The 23286-nt window shown below is 39.2% G+C and overlaps 3 protein-coding genes across 5 annotated transcripts; 1 reads left to right on the top strand and 2 right to left on the bottom strand.

Moving 5' to 3' along the window:
- The first annotated feature begins 1484 nt into the window (after positions 1-1484).
- Positions 1485-7062, top strand: LOC130176392 (protein regulator of cytokinesis 1-like). 2 transcript variants are annotated; one of them, XM_056387464.1, is made up of 14 exons: positions 1485-1621; positions 2042-2174; positions 2268-2390; positions 2481-2714; positions 2816-2986; positions 3098-3247; positions 3374-3521; positions 3607-3743; positions 3836-3931; positions 4364-4510; positions 4610-4720; positions 4829-4936; positions 5483-5656; positions 6546-7062. In XM_056387464.1, the coding sequence occupies exons 1-14, from the start codon at positions 1611-1613 to the stop codon at positions 6615-6617; spliced, it is 1815 nt and encodes a 604-aa protein (XP_056243439.1). In that variant the 5' UTR covers positions 1485-1610; the 3' UTR covers positions 6618-7062. The 2 variants fall into 2 exon arrangements, with proteins under 2 accessions (XP_056243439.1, XP_056243441.1); XM_056387466.1 differs by having other exon boundaries at positions 5483-5589; positions 6546-6688.
- Positions 7063-7273: 211 nt separating this feature from the next.
- Positions 7274-10047, bottom strand: LOC130176194 (ubiquitin-associated protein 1-like). Its single transcript, XM_056387139.1, has 5 exons — positions 9925-10047; positions 8773-9429; positions 8484-8654; positions 7522-7623; positions 7274-7422 (listed from the first exon to the last, which is right to left on the bottom strand). Exons 1-5 carry the CDS (start codon positions 10045-10047, stop codon positions 7288-7290), a joined length of 1188 nt encoding a protein of 395 aa, XP_056243114.1. The 3' UTR covers positions 7274-7287.
- An 812-nt stretch (positions 10048-10859) lies between these two features.
- clpxb (caseinolytic mitochondrial matrix peptidase chaperone subunit Xb) lies at positions 10860-22209 on the bottom strand. Of its 2 annotated transcripts, XM_056387698.1 has the most exons (15): positions 21929-22208; positions 21306-21383; positions 19841-20001; positions 19599-19713; positions 17647-17801; positions 17344-17503; positions 16597-16638; positions 15733-15909; positions 15411-15575; positions 14184-14272; positions 13825-13989; positions 13416-13715; positions 12721-12813; positions 12515-12621; positions 10860-12380 (listed from the first exon to the last, which is right to left on the bottom strand). In XM_056387698.1, the coding sequence occupies exons 2-15, from the start codon at positions 21358-21360 to the stop codon at positions 12290-12292; spliced, it is 1875 nt and encodes a 624-aa protein (XP_056243673.1). In that variant the 5' UTR covers positions 21361-21383; positions 21929-22208; the 3' UTR covers positions 10860-12289. The 2 variants fall into 2 exon arrangements, with proteins under 2 accessions (XP_056243673.1, XP_056243674.1); XM_056387699.1 differs by lacking the exon at positions 16597-16638 and having other exon boundaries at positions 21929-22209.
- Positions 22210-23286: the final 1077 nt, after the last annotated feature.

Raw genomic sequence — 23286 nt, 5'->3', positions numbered from 1 at the left:
TGAAGCACAGACATGAGCCAAAGACTGGAACTGGCAGATGGTCCTGAGAAAAAGACATGTAGGTAAATAGATATGCATGCACACATTATGAGAAAATGGGCCCCTGCACAGACAGGTAGACGGCCCCCCACCCATATAGGACCCCACGCTGAAGACTGATCATTTTTTTCCATCTCTTTCTAGGCACGTTGTGTCTATTTTTTGTAGATGTGTGTCACTTTTTGGTCTTTTGTGTCCCTTTTGTAGTCCTTTTATGACCTGGTGGTCAGTTTGCTGCTGTTTGCGATCAATTTGAAACTGTTTGTGGTCACTTTGTGTCTTTCTAACAAGAAATATTAACAGACACTTCATACAGAGGGTCTGACCCCGGGGCCCCTTGACATGAGCTGTGATCATGACATACTACATTCATCTGTACCTGAGCAACTGACTGTTCTGAAATATGACCATATGACTAAGAACATTTACAACTGACAGACTGACCTATCTTATTTTGAAACATAGTTGTTCTATTTTGATAGATGTTTCCAGTCTGACAGAAAGCTTTCCCACTGGTGGCTTAGTCTGAAATAGCAGCTCAATCTGTCACCAGTCATATTCACGCTACTGTCTACTATATTTGTAAAAACAATTTTGTACAGACAGTTACTTATGACTTAAGGCTAGCTACGGTTTATTCAATTTAATTACCTCACAAAATCCTGTGATGGCTTATTTAGCCTAACTTGAGAAAAATACTTCAACATAGAGAAATATTACTCATAACATATTTTAAGTTGCAACCAGGAATTTCCCTAAAGGATGAGTAATCAGCCTGTTTTTGTTTTTTTGTTTATAAGTTCACAAAGATTTTTTCTTTTTTCACTTTTTGCAAAATCTATCACAGATCAAATTCATCACCCAAGACTCTAGTTGCACATCTTTAAAGTTTGTGTAGACAATAAACTTGGGGTTCTGTATTTCAAATTTGCTAGAGTTTATATGGAATTTTACTAATAAAGAAATCAGATTAATGGCATAAATTTTCTTGACAGACATTTCAAAAGTAAAGCTACCAAATGGAATAAAATCACTACTGAAGTGTATTAAAAAGTGTCTAATTTTATTTTTCGAAGGTTATTAACCTCATACCAAAACCTCTGACTAAAGGTACAGTCCCAAAAGATATTATAGTTTCTTCAGTAACTGAATTAACAGGATAACACCTGTGCAATATTTTCAGAAACGTATTACACCCTTTTGACACGAAAAAAATCCCGGGTAGGAACCATGTTTTTTCCCAATCTGTTGCAGATACAAATTACTGCAGAAAAGGGAAATAAAAACAGGTTTTCTATCACCACCACCATGAAGGATTGTGTCATTTTTATTGATTATTTTTCTATTATTTGTTTTCTGCTCTTATGCTCGACAAGAATAAGAACCGCCCCCAGAGCGACTTTCTGTGACGTCAGTTCAATCAGCCAATCAGAGCGCGGACGTTGTTTCGTTGCAAAATTCAAACGCAGTTGAGTCGACTAACGAACCGGCAGCTGGACAACCGTCGATAGGTCGCTTTCCCGTTGAAGAAGATTTTATTTGGATAATTTTTAGCTGTCCGCGGTGGCAACATGAGAGTGAGGTTAGTACTTAACAGTTTAATTAGCTCAACTCTTAATTGTTTACGTTAACAGTGGTATATTCAGGTAGAAAACTTGTTTCCTGATTAGCCAGTTGATTTTAAATAAAGCTAACGCACACAGCTTGTTTCACACGCTAGGGCGGAGTAGCCGTCTGTGCATGCTGCAATGAGTCATTTTGAACGGTAATCTCGTTTTTCTGTAAATATAATGCTTCTTGTAAGATTGTGTTATTTAACGTTTGAGTTAATACCACATAATACCTCAGCATCGACAGCTAGCTAAAGTTAGCTGCTCTCTGCTAACAACAGACCTGCTGCCTGATTGTAAAACCGTCGTTAATATTAATACAGGACTGGTTTGACTGGTAACAGGTGTTTAAACCCCAGACCACCCACTCAAACCCTTACTTTTTCTTCTAGTGAAGTCCACGCGGCAGAGTCTGTTGCCTACCTCAACAGAGCACTGGTCAGGTTGCAGGATATTTGGGAGGAAATCGGGATTCCAGAGGAGCAGCGCTTACAGAGAACCAATGATGTCCACAAGCACATTAAAGTGAGACCAACCCACATCAATTTGAATTAACTCTCACTGTTGACCTTACAGAACTAACAAACGGATGCATTTTTCATTTCCCTTGTCTTACAGGGTTTGCTGGACCTAATGATCGCCGAGGAAGAAGAGCTCAAGAAGAGATTAGTGAAAAGCATAGAGTCCTGTCGCAAGGAACTGAACAGTTTGTGCACAGAACTTCAGCTGCCCCCCTTTGAGGTACAGTCACTCAGGAAATATATTACTTTTTTCTTTCCCCAAAGAAACTGATAACACATTTGGACTAACTAACCCTGGATTTCTCTAAAGGAGGAGGATGGCTGCACAATGTTGCAGATGGAGAAAAACAGCCGCACACGTCTAGAGGTGATGAAGGAGCACAAGAAGCAAAGAATGGAAGAGCTTAAAGGCCTCATTGTCAAAGATCGTGAGCTGTGTGATATTATGTGCACTACCCCTTTTTGCATTGACCAGGAATCCATCCCATCACTGAAGCAACTCGAGGCATATCATGCCTACCTTGATGATCTGACCAAAGAGAAGGTTTTACTGACTTTCTTTTTTTCTTTTCTTTTTTTTCTTGTCTTTCTTCCTGCTTTAAAAAATGGGTTGTGCTATGCTTTACTTGTAACTGTCTTTTTCAGGAGCATCGTCATGATGAATTTGTGAGCATAAAGAAGGAAATTATCGTATGCATGGATGATCTGGAGCAGAACCCGGAGACCAGTTTTGAGATGGATGTGATGTGTGAAGATGAGGAGGCATTTTGTCTGTCAAATGACAACATTGCTGCTCTTAAACTACTCCTCAGTCAGGTGATTTTGTGATACTTGCATCTAGATGTTTGTTAATGTGATGCTATGATTTGACATTCAACAACATCAGGTATTGCATAATATTATAATGGATGTATGATTTCCTTCCAGTTACAAGAACGCAAGGCTGAGAATGAGCACCGTTGCTCAGCTTTCCGCACTAAGATCCAGGAGCTGTGGGAAAGACTTCAGATTCCCCAAGAGGAGAAGGAAGCACTCTCAGAGCATATGGTCAAGTCAAAGAAGAAAAACATTGAGGCAGTAAGAAATCTCACCTTATTTTCCTTATTGATAAGTGATTTCAGGCAATGCAGTAGTGTGTTGTTTCACAAAGCTCCACTAACACTTCCATAATAAGGGTTAGTAATTTATATTTTGTGTTTCCAGCTCCAAGTTGAGGTCCAACGTCTACAGGTGCTCAAAATGCAGAGCATGAAAAGTGTCATTGAGTCCATCAGAGCTGAGATTGCCCTTTTCTGGGAGAGATGCTTCTACAGCGAAGAACAGCAGCAGGCTTTTATTCCATATCATGATGGTGAGAAGCTGTTGTTTAATCAGAAATCTATTACACTGAATATATGCAGGGAGTGTGGGTCTCAGTGCATGCTATCTTACCACAGATGATTTCACTGAGGAGCTTCTCAACCTGCACGAGGCTGAGGTCAGGACCCTGAAGAAGTATTATGAGGACCACAAAGAGCTCTTTGAAGGAGTCACAAAATGGCAGGAGAACTGGACTTTGTACTTGGAACTTGACGTAAGTACAGTATTAATGAATGTAGTGGGGAAGTATCTAAAACAAACTTGGTGTGGTAACGTGTGTGTGGATCTATGTTTTTCTCATCTCAGAAAAAGGCTAGTGACCCTTCAAGGTTCAACAACAGAGGTGGGAACCTTCTGAAAGAAGAGAAGCAAAGAACTGACCTGCAGAAAAGTTTGCCTAAAGTGAGAATTTTTCTTAAATTGTTCAGTCTGTTCTTTAAAGACAAAAATAGAATTACCATTGTAAGCTGTTTTCCACTTGCAAAAGAAGTGGGAACACTTTGTGGGAATTCAAAAGGGAAAAAAAAACTTGTCAAATTAGATTAATTGACAATAAAACAAACAAGCTCGAGCAATCCATAGGCTAGAAGAGTGGAAACAGCTGAGAGGCTGTTGGTGCATTACCAGTTTTGGCCAACAGATGGGGATATTAAAACATGAACTATCTTAGTCTGTGGTTCTGCGCGTTTGATGTTGATTGCTGTCCACCAGATTATGAATGGTATTTTAGAAATTAGACTTTTACATAATGTTGACTGATAGTTCACTGTCTAGGATAAATCTGTTAACATGGCAACTGTGTGAAACAAGTTTTCTTCTTCTTTTTTTTCCCAGCTGGAAAAGAGTCTGAAGACTCAAATTGATGCTTGGGAGCAGGAGCATGACAAGGAGTTCCTGATGAATGGACAGAAATTTCTTGAGTATGTGCAGGAGCAGTGGAGTTACCACCACACTGAAAAGGAGAAAGAGAAAATGGAAAGGGTATGTTACTGCTTTGAGTTAAAAAAAAAAAAACTACAAAGTCTTAAATTTTCCTGTCACAGAAGTGTTGTGAATATGATTACGTTCTTTTTGAAATAGCAACTGAAGAAAACTAAACAGACTCAGGAGGACATGTTATACGGAACAGCAGTGAGGACACCGTCCAAAAGGCGGATAGCAGGGACTCCCACACCTGGGAAAGTAAGAAAGGTAAGAAGCTGCTGCAATTTTGTCAGATTTACTGTGTGACTTGAATGTGCAGCGACACTGGGTGAGTGAATAAAAAGTTGACCCACCTTTCTGCCTCTGTCCACTTAGCTCAACGGCACCTCGACCATCTCCACTCCCAACAGCTTTCTTAGTTCAGGTCTTGGTGGAACCATGTGCCTCTCCTCCATCCAGAAACCACCTCTGTCTGCCAGCAAGGTATGCTCGCTGCTGTCCTCTCTCTCCAACAAAATTTGCATTGTTTTTGAAGGCTAAGCAATTATAAAGACCATGAAAAGGGTTAGCACTTACTGACCTGCTTCATCTGAGTGCTGTTCATCTTGATGATGAGGTTCGGTAGGGTGGATATTAGCTCCTTTTCTGTTTAACTTGTCTATGGATGACCTATCACGGCAGTTTAAATGAATTTCTTTGTACGCAGATCTGTTTATATTTTCTCACTATAATGCTGGTCACTAATGGAGTACCTGTCAATTATATATGATATTAACAGCTCTTAAAGTGTGGGAAAATTCTACCAAACGCTGAACTTGTTATTTGATGTCGCAGCTGCGCAGAGTGTACTTGTGCACTTTGTGAGACTGGGTGATGTGGTAATTTTCATTTTTATTGTAATGTGCAAGTGTGTTTTTGATGGGGTGTAACTTCCTTTTTCCCCCCACCTCTCATTATGATCATAGTCTGAAATTAGGATGGAAGAGTTTGCAAAAAAACACATCATCATTCTAGCTGGTCTTGTTGTAGGGTCTTGGCCTGCGAACCCCTGGACATGGAAAGACTCCACGTGCACTAGACCGAAACAAGGAAAACATCTCCCATCTTAATAGAAATACTCCAAGTGGCACACTAAGGTCTCAGGATACTCAAGATCACACCTTCACCTTTAACTCTTTTGCTGGCTCCTATTCGGAATTTGCGGTAAATGCGGTTTTACATCTGTTTAGCCACTGACTACAATAAGTCCTCTAAAGTACAATCCAATTACAGAAAATGGTCAGATTTCCCTGGATGACATCAGTACTACTAAACAATATTCTATTTTTTGGTCTTTTAGGAGTATATAATTAATACAGTAAATTTATGGTATACTTTATTAACACAAATTAGCATCGCAATTGAGACTAGTAAATACTAGAAAATACATTTTGTAAATCTGAAGCAATTTCCCCTTTTTAAACTGAAATCTTTGTTATAGGCACTATAGTTTTATATTGACATAAGACACAGACATGATTTACCATGTAATTTTTTTTGAGTTTTGAAACAAGAGAATGATCAACATGCTGTTAAAAGACAAAAAGGATTGCTAGCGCAATGGAAACTTGGCCACGCCATGAGCCATCTTTTAGTGTTTTGATGGCTGCACACTAAAAATGCAGCTAATTATCAAATGGAGCAACTAAAAAGCAACCAGGCATGCTTTTACCAAGGCTGCATAATGCACTGTATTTATTTGTGTTCGGTTTAGAAGCTGATCATATGCAACAAAATCAGAGACAGAAGATGCATAAAATAATGAATACACATACCAAATACTACTTATTCAAATAAGTGCAGCAGGACATGAGAAATGATGAAAATCATCCACTGTAATTTCTGACAGACCAAAGACTAACTTGTTCCTTGGGCCACAGTTTCTACCAAATTACTCTTAAAATTTGGATATCATAAGATTAACAAAACATTTTATCATAAAATGAATATATACAGCTGCATTACATATTGCCACGTCACAATTATTTGACTATAACATCTTGTCACCTTTTTAATTTGAACACAGATACTGATTGTCTTTCTTTGTTTACAGAGAGACCTCACGAAGGCTTCTAAATCAAATGTGAAGTCAGGACTGCTGAACTCCACCGTCGGTCAACAGTGATGATTCAGAGGAGCTGCTCAGCCACCGGGAGTCATCCAGCTCAGCGGTAGTTTTTTTTTGGGGGGGGGGGGTTGTATTGGACAACAGGGAACTTCAATGTAAACTTCTTACAAAAAATGTAAATATTTTGATCTATGTGAACACTTTGAAATTCTGTCTATCCTGTTTTCGTCTATTTTATTTCAGGGTTACTGCTGGAGCAGTGTTCTCTGCTGTATGTATTTTTGTGGCAGTTAAATGATGTGTGTACCATGGCTGTTTTGGGCTCTTTTACTTTTTCTTTTGGGGTTACAGCCTTTTTTAAATCAAATGTTATTAAGCATATCTAGAGCACTACTTTAGTACTGTATCAGTTAGCCTGTGCACCAAGATTTTCTTCCCCCAGCTGGAATGACAGCTAAATTTGTTCCTCAGAAACTAGATGTTGAGTGCTTTTTTTAAAATCAAGCTGTAAATAAACGTTTTAAAAAAACGTTGATCCTCACTAGGTGTAACTGTTTATTGTCCTGACTAATTTTTACTTGTACCTGAATGTTTTCATCCTATGTCCTATGGTTGAGTTGTACAGGTTTTATGTGAAGTCTGAGACCAACTAAGAAGGCAGTATCTGTTAAATATTCAACGTTGACAACATACTGAAGTGAAATAATCCTTTAAGGAAATGGTCTGTTTAAGCCATGCGTGTCATGAGTTCTTCCAGAGCCCTCTCACGGTGGTTTTCATGAACAAGCAGCACTTCTTTGATTGCACTTTGCTGGAAGCCCATCTCATTAAATTGAGTCAGGAGTCGCAGGAACTCAGCAGCCTAAAATAAAAATACAAAAAATGTTAATACACATCAAATTCAGCAAAAAAAAAGGTATGGCTGTGGTCCTGGTTTTGTGTCTTTTCATAAGTGAATCACCTTGCTCTCACAGTTCTGAAACATCTCCAATGCCTCCTCTACCTGTGCTTCATCATAGCCCAGTTCACACAGACGGTCACTGGCAACCAGGTACTTTAGGATCTGTTGATAAAAGGACAAATAATTACAAGATTGGCTTGCTGGGCCTTAAGTACAAATAACAACTTAGATTTCTTGGTAAACTGAGACAAAATGCCTTCACACCACTTTGTGTTTATAAGGTTTATATTTATTTGGGGCTTTATAAATCACTAGAAAGCTGTTGTAATTGCATAAATAAGACTGGGTTACCAAGTGGTGAGCCCACATTCATATAAGCATCCATTTTGTTTGTGTAGTTCCTCTGCCACCTTGTTTTATCTTTTCAGTCAGTGGTCAGAAAAGACCCCTCCCTTTGACTGTTGGACCTGAAGCATTTATCAATGACAAACTTCTTTAAATGCATGTTTGGCTTATTGTGTAGGTTCTTGTTTTACAATTAGCCATCAAACCTGCATTTAATGAAGGCAACTCAAAAGTACTATATGTGCATTATCAGCAGAAGTGGAAGAAGTGCTCAGACAAAAAGAAGTACAGTACAGTTTATTTTTAACATCGAAATACATTTAAAGTGCTTAAGGTAAAAGTACAGAAAAACCCATTTCAGAATAATGTGTATTATATTATTGGATTATAAATATTGATGCTTTGATGTGTAAGCATCACTTTAATGTTGCAGCTGGTAAAGGTAGAGATATATAATTAATCTGAATCTGCAAAGTAACAACTATCAAATAAATGTAGTTGAGTAAAAAAGTACAATATTTGTCTCTTAAACGTAGCAGAGATTAAGTATCAGAAAATGGACATACACAAGTACAGGTACTTGATTAAATGTACCTTATTACTTTCCTCCACTAATTATCACGGTTTATAATCTATTAAATGGGTATTGACGAACAACTTCTAAACGTAATACCTACCTTCTCTGGGCTGCGATAGCCTGTCTTCTGCAGAGCCAGAATTGCTGTGCGCAAAGGGAAGCCATTCTCTGTGATGGTTTCAAGCAGCTCCCTCTCCTCCTGGCTGAGTGCTGATAACAGCTCTGCTGCTGAGTCAAAGAAAACCCCGCAAGAGCCGCCAGTCCTCAGGGCCTGATGGGAAGGGAAGCAGAGACAGGCATTGTGAGTTACAAAAACAAGTAGAAAAGTGATAAATGTATGATAAATATTCTATATAAATATTCTCTGAGACACTGGAAAGAAACACAACCTTCTGTCTGCGGTTTCTGACAACAGGCCCGGCGGAGGAGGGTCGTTGCTGCTGCAGTCTGGATGGAGAAGGACCAGCAGGTGGTGTGTTTATAGAGTACTTCCTGCCCACAGAACCCAGTGGGCGCTGCCTCTTCTTGCCGTTCTTCTGCCCGTGCGGGAGTGGGCTGGCATGCTGTGACCTGTGCTGCTCCAGTGCTCGCAGAGGTTTTTTGCAGTCTTGGAGGGAAGGGCTTCTATGGCCTCGGAGGCTCTGAGGTGAGTCAGGCTTACAGTGGTGAGTGGAAGGACCAAGGTGTATGTCTTTGAATCTGGAGATTGGGTCTTTGGGTGCAGTGCTCCTGGGCCGATCTCTGCTCTTGACAGGGTGACGTGCATCTTCAGTTGAGGAGCCTTCATTATCTTCGAAGTAACCGTCCTCATCCTCTGAATCAGATACGAGGAACTTGACAGTGCGATGCTGCAAGCAGCGGGCGTCTGCAGAGTTCAGACTGTGACTGCGGGGCCGAGGGCTCGGGGCCCAGGGGTCGCTGCTCCTGAGACTGGCCCTGCGACTCACCTGAGGGCTGCTATACATCAGCCAGTAAGGGGGGCAGGATGGGGCCAGGCAGACTGGCTGCTGCCCAGTTAAAATCCATTTCTCCATGTTGAATCCATACTGCAGAGAACACAAACAAACAAAACAATGAGTCAAAATGTCTTCAATGAAAAAGACTTGTGAGTAATATCAGTGATAAAATGCAAAGGTTTATCGCAAAAGTAAAGAAAACTGCAACCCCAAAATACTTTTTAACTTTCCAGTAGGAATAGAAAACAGTATTTTGACAATTAAACATGTCCATATATATATGTATTTAGATCATTACTCATCACAACATATTAACCAACTTGGATATTAACAGAAATACATTGATATGCAAATTGTTTTTGGGGAATATTTTCTGGGCTGTGACAAATCTGATATAGTATAAGACTTTTTTAAACATTATAAAAACATTCAAATGAACAGGGAAACCATTGATTTCACTTCTTTAGCAGAATTTGCAAAGACCTTCTACAATCTAAAAGCCACGAGGGAACACTGAAGCTGATGAATGGTTCCCAGAAATCCATCAAAAACAGAAAATATGGGAAAGTCACTCGGATGTTTGACCTTAGTTTCTCGCAGTATCTTTTGGCAGTCTGGTATAGTGATATCTGGAGCCGTCACCATGTGTATTTCCTCCTCCAGCGGACCCAATAGGGTCTGTAACGGCACATCCTCCAACGGGTTCATTGTCACCAAAATGCGCCAGCAAATAACCTGCATCAGAAGAACCACAGAGACTTTCTGAGTTTACAGCTTAAGGACAAATCTTTGTTGCATTTCTGTCATTTCTTACCTGGCTCAGGTATTTCCTCTATGGTCCACAGCACTCTGAAGCAGTCACAGGTGTGTGGCGTAAAGGACTGCCAGACAGACATCATCATACGTGATAAACCTCTTCATCACTAAGCCTCTGACATCATCGTCTGAGGGGTTGTTTACCAATAATATCTCAGGCACCTGTTGTTCCACCTGCACAGGTTCAGGTACAAATAATGGAATATTTAAATATACATACATATATCTACCATAATAATACTGAACAAAAGGAAATTCAAAAACAATATAACTTTATTTTATATTTTTCATTATTCTGTTTTACATTTAATATCTGTGCATTAAGAATTTAAGATTTATCATCATTTTTTGTTATTTTTAACTTGTTTTATAATGATTTTATAATTTTTTAGTTGCAGCTCTCTCATCCACAGTTCAGACCCGTTTGACTCTCTAATGTGGATTTGAAGGGGGATTAGGGGAGTGCTGAGGTATTGGGAAACCAAGATACTTTCCAGAGATTAGCTGATTACATAAAGGTGACAGCGGAACAGTGTGGCACAACATTGTGATGTCTCTTGCATTCATTTCCTGTTTCAATGATTTGTTAGTGTAGTGTTGTCAGAAATCTTCCTCCACACTGAAACATTTCTTCACACTGAATTCATTTTAAGTGCATTTTCTGGTCTGCAGACAAGTTTAAAGGCAAAAAAAGACAATTAAAATTTTGTACAGAGATATACATTTTATTTATATATTTTAAACAATCACAATAAATTTAGGTGTCACAAAGTTGAGGGTGGGAGAGGGTCAGGTTCTGTAACAGACCTCTGAAAACAAAAGCAGTTTTTAAACTTGACTGAGAGAGAAAGGAAACTTAAAGCAAAAGGAGAACCGATCTAGTTTAATCTCATTTTATAGCACAAACAGCATGTTAAAGAGTACAGCAGCGTGGTGGTTCAGTCAGAGAGCATTTAGGTAGAGACTTTATTACAGATGTGATGTGAATTGTGGTACCATTTAGTAACAGGGTTTTACATCACTACAGGTGAGTTTCCAACGCTGGGGCACATATAAAGAAAGTTAAAATACCTGCTGCTGTGAGAGGTGTTAGACAAAGCAGATTCAGAGTGGCGGCCAGCTAACTGTGAGAGAGATGATCTCTCTGATACAGAGTGGAATCTGGAAAATACAGTTTGAATATCTGGTTTAGGAATATATTTCAGTCATGAATAGAGGATAGCTACTACAAAACAAAACTTCAGAGGATATTTCACTGACATTTAAGTTCCCGAGCTAACCTGCTAATCCTGTTATCTGAAACAGCCCTCTGATCCAGTCCTGTGATAACATAGGTCTGTTAGTAAAAACATATACATTCCCTAAAGGGTGGGCTAGAAGAGGAAGCAAAACACTGAAAAATAACCATTCTGGCTGTTTAAAAGGTCACCATTATGTTTCACCTGCTGTGTTTAGTGTGCTGGTGCATTAACACTTTACAATATGTTCTCCTAATTAGAGGTCAGGTCATACAAACTGCTTACAAATGCTACCTAAGCAGTGTAGCTCAACATTTACAGCCTGATTTCACTGTGAGCACCATTATTACAATGGTGGTAAAGAAGAAAACATCAAAATATTGATGTGCTCATGGAATATTTTGCCCTTATGATATAAGGCATTACTGGGCATGGTAACATCACATCTACACTTTCTCTGCACTCCACGTTTTCAAGTGTACAGTATGATCCCATAATTCCCATTTGCTTCCCTTGCCATTACAGCCCATCACCACAGAAAGAGAAAACGAATAACTAGCTACACATCCTTTCATGAATAAAATTGCATTATCTTTATATAGATAAAATGTTAACAATCCCCAGAGATTGAAATATTTTATAAAGGTCCACCATGTGAGCGCACCACTAGAGAATTAACATCTGATGCACAGGACCAAAGGTTGTTACACTCTCTTAACTTGTTCATCATGAAAACACTCCTCACTGAGAACCAGCAGCCTTCATTACCTCTACTTCAATGTCCACAGCGTGTTTGTCAGGGGCTATAATAAAACCCAGAGTTGGTATCCAAGGGTTCATAGTAATCTAATGATTTCAGACAGCATTGTCTTTAGCTGAAATGAGTGACATGTGGTTCAGTTGTTAGCAGCATCTGCCTGTCGAGGCCAGTTCTCCTCCTCGATGCCCGAGTCGTATTCCTCCTCTGCCGACTCCTTGGCTGGAGCTCTGAAATTCAAATGGAAACTCCAGTTCAGGTTTCAAACCACACAACTATGGAGACTCAGTGTGCTGGACTTTAGGAATCTGATCTCCAACATGACACACTCGTGGCCCTGTTTTGTGAGCAGAGAGATACTGACCTGATATATCTGGGTTGGGATTTCCCTTGGACAACATCTTTGTTCAGCTCAACAGCCATGATGTCAGAGTGAGGCACCTCAAACATGGGCTCGAGAAGGAGCTTTTCCTATTTACAAAGAAGATATGTTTGATTATTGTGTTACATGAACATTACAAAATTAAAAAAAATAAATAAATAAAAAAATCAAGTTGCAAATTCACATACCATGATGGATCTGAGCCCACGAGCTCCAGTTTTTCTCTCCAGAGCCATCCTGGCTATGGCTCTCAGGGCGTCCTGAGTCACATTGAGATCACACTGAAACAAAAAACACATTTCACATTCATTTCAAGTCTAACAATCCAGTTGTTCAGGTTTAAAGAAAAAGACACCTGTGGATAACCTTCCTGCCATTCTGTTGTTTTTAAGTTATTTTCTTTTATAGATCTAATACAAGTAAAAAAGGGCTGGGGTGGTGGGGGTGTGTTTTTTCAGGTAACAAACACTAAACTATGATACAGAAAGTATTTGAGTCGCAGATCCTGGAGCTTGAAGGCTTATTAGATGCTAAAACACTGTGCAGTGTTTTATAATTACTCTGGAAAGTTATTAAAGGAGCAACTTTTTCAAATCACAGTAATTTGCCAGGAATGTGCTCTTGCAAGTATTTGATTGGCCAACGCAGCACCTTGCTAGATGACACTGCATCACGCTGTGCCAACAACTAAGCCATTATTGACTTTTTTGACAGATGACCCTGCATTTTGTTTCTGGACGCCTCTGTGGTGGCACCCACTCTAAGCAATCGCATTGTTCCCATTCAAATGAATAAGGAGGCCATGCTTTTTCACACAGTGCTGTTGTATGTCTGCATATGGCCTAACACTGTACTGTAGCAACCGCTATGTCAGAGCCCTTACTTTGTCCATGCTGAACAGAGCCTGGTACTGGGGCACTACTGCATTGCGTGGTTCAGTCAAGATTCGGACTAGCGTCTCTTCATCCAGGCTGTGCAGAGGAACAACCACAGGAAGACGGCCAACGAACTCTGGGATCATTCCAAACTCAATCAGGTCCCTGGCCTCGACGTGCTTCAGCAGCCTGTCCTTCTCCTCAATCTCTGCCACTGTATCCGTCTCACCGCTGGTGTTGGCCAAGTCTGCTGCAGCCGCTGCACGCCGCCCTTTCCCCAGGTTGGAAGGAGTTCCGAAACCCAAATACTTTAGAACCAGGAAACATGAAGATCAAGTTAGAAGGAGGAAGGATGACAAACAAGAATCCTGGCAACATCTGCTGACAGTCAGTAAATTTCAGCCGTGTTAAATTTACCTTTTCATTCTTTCTTCTGCTAATGATTCTGTCAAGTCCATTGAAGGCACCGGATGCAACGAACAATATGTTTGTTGTGTCGACCTGCACAGTTTCTCCTCTCAGTTTCCTGGAGTTTTTCTCAGGAACATTGACAATAGTACCCTCCAAGAGTTTAAGCAAACCCTGACAGAGAGGAAAAGAAAAAAGTCAATAACACAAGCCTTGGTCAACAGATATAAAAGTAAAGTCTTCTCCTCTGTTTGAATTCAGATTTTATAAAACAATAATGTTCAGATACATTTTGTTGAGTGTTTGATGTCTATAAATAGACAGCAGCATGAAGGTTTTATTTAGTGTAACTCTGGTTGTATACTGACCTGCTGGACTCCCTCTCCTCCAACATCTCTCAGCTGATGGATACCAGGCACACTGCCAATCTTATCAACCTCGTCCAGAAACACGATACCTGCACATGAAATAGAAGAACAGGGCAACAGTGATGTAAGTTTGACTTACTACCATTACCTCAGTCAGACCCTGTGCTGACAAACCTTGTGTGCATAAAAATAGTCTATTTTAAATCGAACGTTTAAAACTTGTGAACATGCAGTTCAAATTTTTCATGAATAAACAAACGCTGTAGTGTGTTACTACAGCGTTTGTTTATTCATGAAAAATTTGCAGTTTAGTTGACCGCAGTTTGAGCCCATGTTTTTTTTTTTTTTTTTTTTTTAAACCTCTTCCTGCTTCCTTCCTCTTCCTGTGAACAATTTCAACCAGATCGAGCCAGAGCACATTCCTTAACCATGTAGGGAACGGAAACGTGCAAATTCAAACAGCTAGCCGAATGATACATTAACTGATGTGAAAGTAAACGTCATTTTTACGAGGGGTAAGTCTCACTGAGTGGTTTTTTACAGGGTTGGTGGTTGTTTTATAGAGCATCGGTAAACAACAGTTTTCTGTTGGCAAGATGATCTCGGTATGTATGTAGAGAGTAGTGAAGACTGAAATGGTATGGTGTTACATAAACATAGGACTACAGTTCCAGCAACATGACTAGGTGTAAAAAACAAAGGGAGTCTGATTAACTTTGATTTTATCCTTTGTTTCTTTCTTTTTTATTCAAGTTGTAAATCTCCATTCAGCTGCTTGCTGCTCTCAAACAGGTATTGCAGCTGTCCTATACTGTGTGTTGGCTGATGGAGGATGGAGGCCTTGTTGTCACCACATTATACTGTTCATCTTGACTTAAATGTGTTCGCGGCTGGTCTCAAAACCTGAATTTATGCCTTGTTTGTATTTTCTATCCACTCTATTTTTTAATTCTTTCAATACTACAAAACAGACTTAACTTCAATTTTAATCCTCAGTACTGTGTGCACACTGATTTCACAATGCCAATACAACATGAGAAGTAACTGCAAACATGCAAGGGCTCCACTCTCCAAAGGCCTATCAACAGCTTTGGCCATCTTTGTTTTTAAATGTTGATGGACTCCTGTGATATTATGTTATTGCAATTTGTTTTGCTTTTTGTGTCAAACTTAAAACATAAGGTTTGATTTTCACATGGGAAACTTAAATTTAGTCTGTCTGCCCACCTTGTTGTGCTTTCTCCACTGAGTAGTTGGCATCTTGCAGCAGTTTGGCAATCACCGACTCGATGTCTTCTCCCACATATCCAGCTTGAGTTAGTGTGGTGCAATCGCAAATTGCAAAGGGAACATCCAGACAACGTGCCAGTGTCTGTGCCAACAATGTCTTTCCTGCACAAAATTAGAGGAATCATGATCAAATTTCTTTTGGCAAAACGGATCCATATTGACAAATAAACCACATATTTGGTGGTGTCAAATCTGAATGATCTGACAAGTATCAGTGTGAAATTTTACAGTTTAGGACGATGATGACGCAAACACCAACCTGAGCCAGTTGGACCTAGAAGTATGATGTTGCTCTTCTCCAATTTAATGTCAGTGTGTGTGGAGTCCAGTACTTCCCCGCCCCTCTTCTCCTGAGGTGCCTGCTGACTCGCCTGCTGCTGCATGGACGCTCCCAGAGCATTTCCATGAGGGCTGATCCCTGCAATCTGCAGCAGCTCTGTAACAACAAACAAAGCCACAAGGTTAGTTTCGTTGACTGAGAAGTATGAACCTGTCAGGGGACATACAGCACCACAGAAAGGCAACTGAATGCTTTCAATTTGAAAAAACTGCTGTGCAATTTAAACGTGTCAATCCTTCACTGATGGTTTATGTGTAAATCTGTGCATAGTAACAGTTTCCATGTACAGGCTAAAAATACATATGGCCTGTTGTTTAGTGTCAGTGTGGAGTTACTGATTGAGGAAGGCTGGACTGAAAATAGCAAAAGTACAGATATGAATGTAGGTCACTGGGCTATCTTATGTTATTGGGTTGTCAGTCAAGGATTAACCATTTTCATTTTTATTGCTTTTATAGCTCACCTGTACACATCGTAAATGGGAAATTAAACACAGACTAATCAGTCACTGCTCCAGAACTGGAGCTGTATTCCCTCACCTACTGTATGATCCTCACTTTATAAATAATTCTTTAGGTTGAGCACGACTATAATCATGTTACAAGAAACATCTCACTGAAAAAGGGCAAAGCAACAATTGGAGGAACCACGGAGGTCTGTACAGTTTGGCATTTGTGCAACTCATGAAAACAAAAACAGAAAAATGCATTGTGTTATGTGGTGACTTTTACAGTCACCACTGAGAAGAGATAACAGTTACAGTGAGGAGGACCAATCACTTACTTGTGAATCTGTATTCATCCTCTCGTCTTCTCATCTCTAGCTCTACAGGGAGAGGATGAAAGTACTCAAATCAATATTATCATTAATCACTACCATTATGACATTATCAATGCAATCCTGCAAAATTGTTTCAAAGTTTTAATGGTAATTATTGAACAAATGCCAAATAATACAGATTATGATTAAAAATTCGTTCTAGCCGAAGGCTACAGCTGCAACCTTATTAATATATATTATTATTTGTATAGATTTTATAACAGTATGTCTTCATACTCATAATCAGTAAAATATAGAAGATATTGCCTCTAAATTTTATTGCTTTATTGTGACAAATTGTATATGTAAAGTATATGTGTATATGTAAAGTGTATTTGCGTCAGCACTTGCATGTCAACAAATCATCAGTTGTAATCTTGTATCTCTTAAATTTTTACTCAATGTTTACTACCCCTAACCGAACCTCATACAATGGGATATAACTCTTTAATTTAAAGAATTACATTCTTAATAAATTTAAGGCTTTTTGTCTTTAATTTATAAGTATATTTCCTGTCTATCTCTACTGCGAATATTGAATAAAGTCAAATTGTCCTGAAAAATTCGTTTTTTCAAAAAGAGACACTTTTTGTGTAAATATTTGGTTTCGCAATGTTTAAAATAAATTAGTTTGAAACAAACCAAAGACATTAGATATGAAACTGAAACACATCTATAAAGGATCCGTCTACAGAGAAGAGTATTACTGACCACGAGGTGTCAGAGAGGGCTGTTTCTCCACCTCCACCTGCTGTCGACTCCCAGCAGGGATGTTGTTGTAGATGCGCTTGTAGTGATTGTATACTGCAACTGCTAACACCTTTTTTGCATAGGACTGGCCAACAACGTACTTGTCGAGATAAGCATATATCTGGGGAAAAAAAGGGTAATTTATACTTTAATGCAGTATTAAAGTATAATAAAAATGACTATTATAATAGAATATGTAACACTTCAGTGAATGGCACTTAAAAGCATATTTAAGTCACTTTAATTCCCACTTCGATTTCTCACCTTCTTGGGGGGAGGAGGTGGTTTCTGTGCAAATGCCAGTTTCACTGCCTCCGCAGCAGATTCTGGCTCTTTGTTAAGCCCCTTCTTAGAGTCCGTTTCAGACAGGACCACAAAAAAGTGATGGCATTTCTCACATTTGACAAATCGTGTTGATGCTACAAAAGAGCAACATAACACAGTTAATGTTGAAACATTTTACAAACTGGTTCAAATATGTATTTGAGACATTAACAGCAAACTATTTTTCAAGGTTCAAGGCAGATTAAGCTGACTGATCCTCAAACCAAAAATAAATGATTGTGAAATTGCTGCTCATAGTGCTAAAATCACAAAGAAATGGGCAAAAACACACTGATGTGGGTTTCTGTTGGATGAGAGTTTGGTGCCGACCTACAAGGAAAATAATAAAGGATAATAAACTTACATAATGAAATGCCAAGTAAGGTTGTATTTCAAAATGAAAGCATGAAGACTGAATTATAGTTTTCAAGTTTTTGTATTAGACTATGTTTCACTAATATGCCACCTCATATGCCACCTCATGAATTATTTATTTATTATTTTCAAAATATGTAATACATTTAGTTGCATTTACAAAGACTTAGCTCAATACTGTATGAAGCTACATAAATAAATGTTTTTTTTAAATTTTATACATGTGCTGCCTGGCACTGCCTCTGGTATGATGCGTTTGCTTTCAACACATAAATGAATGGTTCTTTTCAATGTGCTTCTAGCTTTTACATTTCGCTCCTTTGATAAATGACTTATGACCGAGCTGCATTACCAATGCGAGAGGATATTTAGTTACCATCAGATGATGACTGACTGCTGCTTTTATGTATGATGAACCCGAAAAAAGACAAAACAGAGATTGTCTGTGTATAAGCTGATTAGAAAAAAGGAAAGCAGTGAGACACACTGGGCCAGTAGATATCCACAGTGGGTGCCACTGGTCTCATTAATGATCAATGTTCAAAAATTTACTTTTAATGTTTTGTATTAAGCCAATTTACACCTGATCTCCTGTGACTATAAACAGCACGTGAACGCCACAAACCGCCACTTTACTAAAGTTTATTACAATGGCTAATCTGATTGAACGATTTTTGTAACGTCATCGAACAACCCGAACAACACGTCTCGGTTTGAAGCAAGCAGCTGCTTACGTTTGTCACACAGCCGCTGTTACAACATGAAGCAGAAAATGCTGATTAGACAACAAAAACCAACATCTCAGTGTTTTCTTGCACGTTTTTTTGACAAATGACTTGAGGTGGATGTTTGAGGTGCATTATTTTTGTACTGTGTATTTACACTAATGTGTAATAGTAGTAGTGTATATAGTTATTTCAGTTTACCATCAAGGCGTGTACTACAGAAAAATATTTACATTTGTAAAAGCTTGAATAACAGAATATATAATAAAAAAAAAAAAAACACCACTAATTTCAGCAAAGAATCATGAATGAAAATGTTAATCTGTCCATCTGCTAGTGCACTGTGCTATAGTACCCCTCTTTTTCTTTTTTTCCTCCCTTTTTTAAATTCAACCAAATACACAAACCATCACTGCTTTTTCTCCTCTTCATCCACGTCATCCAACATTACCACATTTCTTCTAGCAGTGGTAATGCTGATTTTTCACATATGGCAGTGTCTTCATATTTTGGACACAGAACTGCTCTTATAGTCTAGATTTTTCTAGATTAATCTAGATTTTTTAATTGGTTTTAGTTTGTTGAACAAACATTAATTTCCACCACCTTGGCCCACGTACTCTTGACTTCTACCTGTTTTGGAATTCAACTAACAACAAAACACATGCTACCTCAATTAGATATTCCTTCACATCTTCTCCTCTTAATTTCAAAGGTTCTACATGCACCCAAAATGCACATTAGATCATTTGTTTTGACACAAAGTTGTCAAATATTTATAAGTTTACTCACATACAAAGGTCTCTACATGCGTGCAGGGATCTCCACATTTAGGGCAGCGGAGCTGATTTCCCCCCTTGCCTGATCCTCCAGAGCCAGAGAGTCTCTTCCCCTCACTGATGCTTTTCTGTGTAAACACGACTGCGTCAGCACATATTAAATTACGTTATTACCATTTCTTCCATGTACAAAGTGGTGTGGTGTTCTACAGTGGAAGAAGGCTACAAATGAGATTCACCCTCCAAGAAGCTTACCTTTCCACCATCACTTCCACTGTCCTTGGTTGTTCCATCTTTAGAGCCATAGCAGACAGCAGTCTCTGAAAATGACCTCACCCGTACCCGGGTAGGCAAGTGAGTTTCCCGAGACCCCTGACGACTCAGAGAAAAGAACTGAATCCGGGAACAGGACAATCCTGTAACAACAGCAAAATGCCTTTTGATTCCTTACAACACTGTAGTCTGTACTAGCAATGTAATACAAAACATTCACAACTGTTTCTATACGTCATGTAACTACAGATTAAATGAGTGGTTCATTAATCCATTAGTCAACAGACAGAAAATTAATCTGTAAATTTTGAACAATTTGTGGTTCTAGCTTTCTACTGTGATGTTCTGCGTTTCTTCTTTCTCATACTGTATATGATAGTAAACTACATACCACTGGGCTTTGGATTGTTTGTCAAACAAAACTAGAATCTTTGGGCTCTGAGAAACTGCAATTCTTCTTTTGACAACTGTATTTTTCTTCAATGTTTAATCAATTAATCCATTAATCATGCAACTCACCAAACATTAATTTATCATTAAAATAATGGTTAGTTGCAGCCCTGTGTGTATCATTAAGGAAAGTGACCCTTTTTAGTTCACAACACATCAGATGAGTCATAAAACCAAGATAATGGCCCATAATCATGGTTGTATCAGTTGAACAAACTACATATTATCAAGAGCAACAGTTGTAGTCAGAGATAGAGAGAAGTCCATAGTATTTATGTACTCTGTAGCTATTCCACATTTTGTATTCGTCATTAACTAACTAGTGTTTTGTTTCTTTCCATTATGCAATATTTACTTTAAAACCAAGTAACACGAGTGAAGGTCTCTGGCAGGCTGGGTGATGTAGATAAAAAACTCCAGAAACACTTGTAGTACAAAGAATAACTTAATTGTCAGACCAGCACGTTTCAGCCTTCATCGGGGTCAGGGATGTGAAATGAAACATTTATTTCATTTTGTACCCTGCATCAGAGTCATCCCCCATGAAGACTGAAACAAATTAGTCTGACTATAAAAACTTGATCTCTAAACTACAAGTGCTGCTGGCGGTTTTACCTGTTCAGACTTTATCCCTTCTCCATGCACCTTGGAAGTAGGTGAAGTTGAGCCAGAATTCCCTACTCTGCTTCTACAGGTAGTTAATCTTACAAGTTAGCCTAGCTGTAGCTACATAACGATATTTTGTGTCTTTCTTCATGTGGTTTCATCCATCTGTTATTTTAGTCATAGCTGTACAACGCAATAAAAGGCTGGATGATGTAACATTAGCGTATCCGTCGCAACTACAAACTTTTCCACCTGCTGTGGACGATACATGACTGTCACAACAAGCAGTGATCTGGGTTAGCTAGAGACCTACTTCACGAGCTGGAGCAATCAACACAATGTCATGCAGCTTTAGCCAGCTGGCAGGGTATGCACACTCTCTCTCTCTTACCTCTGTGGGCAGTGTTTAGGAACAACCTGGCAGCCGAGGTGCATGGACAAGACATAGCTCTTCCTTTGGCGCAAAACCCTGAAAATGAACATAAAGTTAACACGGTGTACAGAGGGGGGGTGGGCTAAACTAGCTGGAGGCTAACAGACAGCAGTGGCAAACAGGAGAGGCCGGTTAGGGTTAAACATTTCATAACTTCTACGTCACTGTTAGCATTAGCAAAGAAAGCAGGTCAGTAATTGGTGAAGGTGTTCACCTTTGCTGCTTATTACTGATTAAACGTGTTTAATCCATCTGAAATGTATTGATCGGTTGGGCCATCACGGATAAGCACAACCTGCTATCCAACACCAATAATAAATGGAAAAATAAACAGTGTAGCTGGCTAACTGGGTTAGATAAACAGGTAACCGTTAGCTACTTAAGCTAGGCCAAGGCCAGAGCCACCTAGCGTTTCTGGCAGTGGAAATGACAAACAGCCCTGGCTGTAAAGACAGCCAGTGTTGCACAGTGCGTTAGCTGGATGGCTTTACCCTAGCTCTAGGCCACATGTATAGCTTAATTCTAACATAACAGCTGCAAATGGCGAGGAAACATGTAACTAGCTTGCTGGTTTTACTCACAGAGCACGATGAAACCCGTCACGTCTTGACACAGCCCCTTCGGAAAAACAAATTTGCGAAGTCACTGCCTCTTTCGCTCTGTTGTTTTAGTTTGACAGGTCAGTGTGTCATACTAATGTCACAGTAGCTATTGCACTAATTGGGACGCGCTGGCTTCTTTAGGCCGCTGTTTCCCAGGTGGGACACGACCCAAAGTGATGTAACGCTCGCTGTTATGAACTAGGTCGGTTGGACCGCTAGCCAGTTAGCCTTCGCTCCGGGTACTCTAGTTAGCAGAAGTGATTTCATCAGTGTAATCGGTTTAAGTAATATGGAGTCTTCGTGTATAGCTATGTAGCTCACACCCATCCAGATCTGTTGAGATCTACTAATCCACAAGAGCAGCTCACAGGCATGACATGGTGCGTTCAATGAACCCTCGTACTATGCACCGTTCACGACGGTATGGTAAACCTGTGTTGCATTTGTGTCTTCATCGTAACTCTGTAGTAGTAACAACAACAACAACAATAATAATAACACTTTCAAAACAAAGTTACAAAGTGCGTTACATGGGTTACAACATTAATAACTTGAATTTAGACAGTAGAATTAGATAAGTCATTTAAAATGAAATAAACACTAGATTCGATTTTGATTTTTAAAGAAACAACAAAAGGAACAATATCGTGGTATTTAACTTAAAATATAATCCTTGAAGACATGGATAAGCTGATCTAGTTACGTTACCCAACCAACTATAATGTATAGTCGATGCCTGACATTACAGCAGCCAAACATATAGGTTACAGCACACAAATCACTCACTGAGCTGTAATGATAAATAACTGAGAAGTCTCAGAAATCTGCTGTACTAGCTACTAACAAAGGCAATAATGACATACACTTAAAGCTTTGGTGTTGACAAAATCTCATCCTTTGTTTGTCCTTACATTTTAAGACCAAAAAAACAAAAGCCACAGCATAGTGAGCAGTCAATCCATTTTTCTCAGATAATCACAGAGAGAACAGGCCATTTCTCACAGGTACAGTACTCTGCCAATTGATCTCTGGGCACAATTCCTTCTTCGTGTAAATCAGTATATCAAGTATAACAATTTTTTTAGTGGCATTCAAAGTAGTTTTTTCCTGCTACTGTTGTGCATGTTGATTGAAATATAGAGAAACATTTTTGCATGATTTCCAATAGATCCCCAGATGTATTCTCTGTTCCCTCTGTAAGCTCCAAAATCATATGATTCGTCTTTAAACTTTAAACCATGTTTTATCTTTGCACCACAGACATCCTATACTTACGGTTAAATTTCAGTGCATTTCATCCTCATGATCACTGCAGCTCACTGGCTGTATGCAGGCCT

This window comes from Seriola aureovittata, chromosome 10 (genome assembly GCF_021018895.1).
Source record: "Seriola aureovittata isolate HTS-2021-v1 ecotype China chromosome 10, ASM2101889v1, whole genome shotgun sequence".
NCBI lineage: Eukaryota > Metazoa > Chordata > Actinopteri > Carangiformes > Carangidae > Seriola > Seriola aureovittata.
The sequence above is the reverse complement of the archived record's forward strand: the minus strand, read 5'-3'. Positions and strand labels throughout refer to the sequence as shown.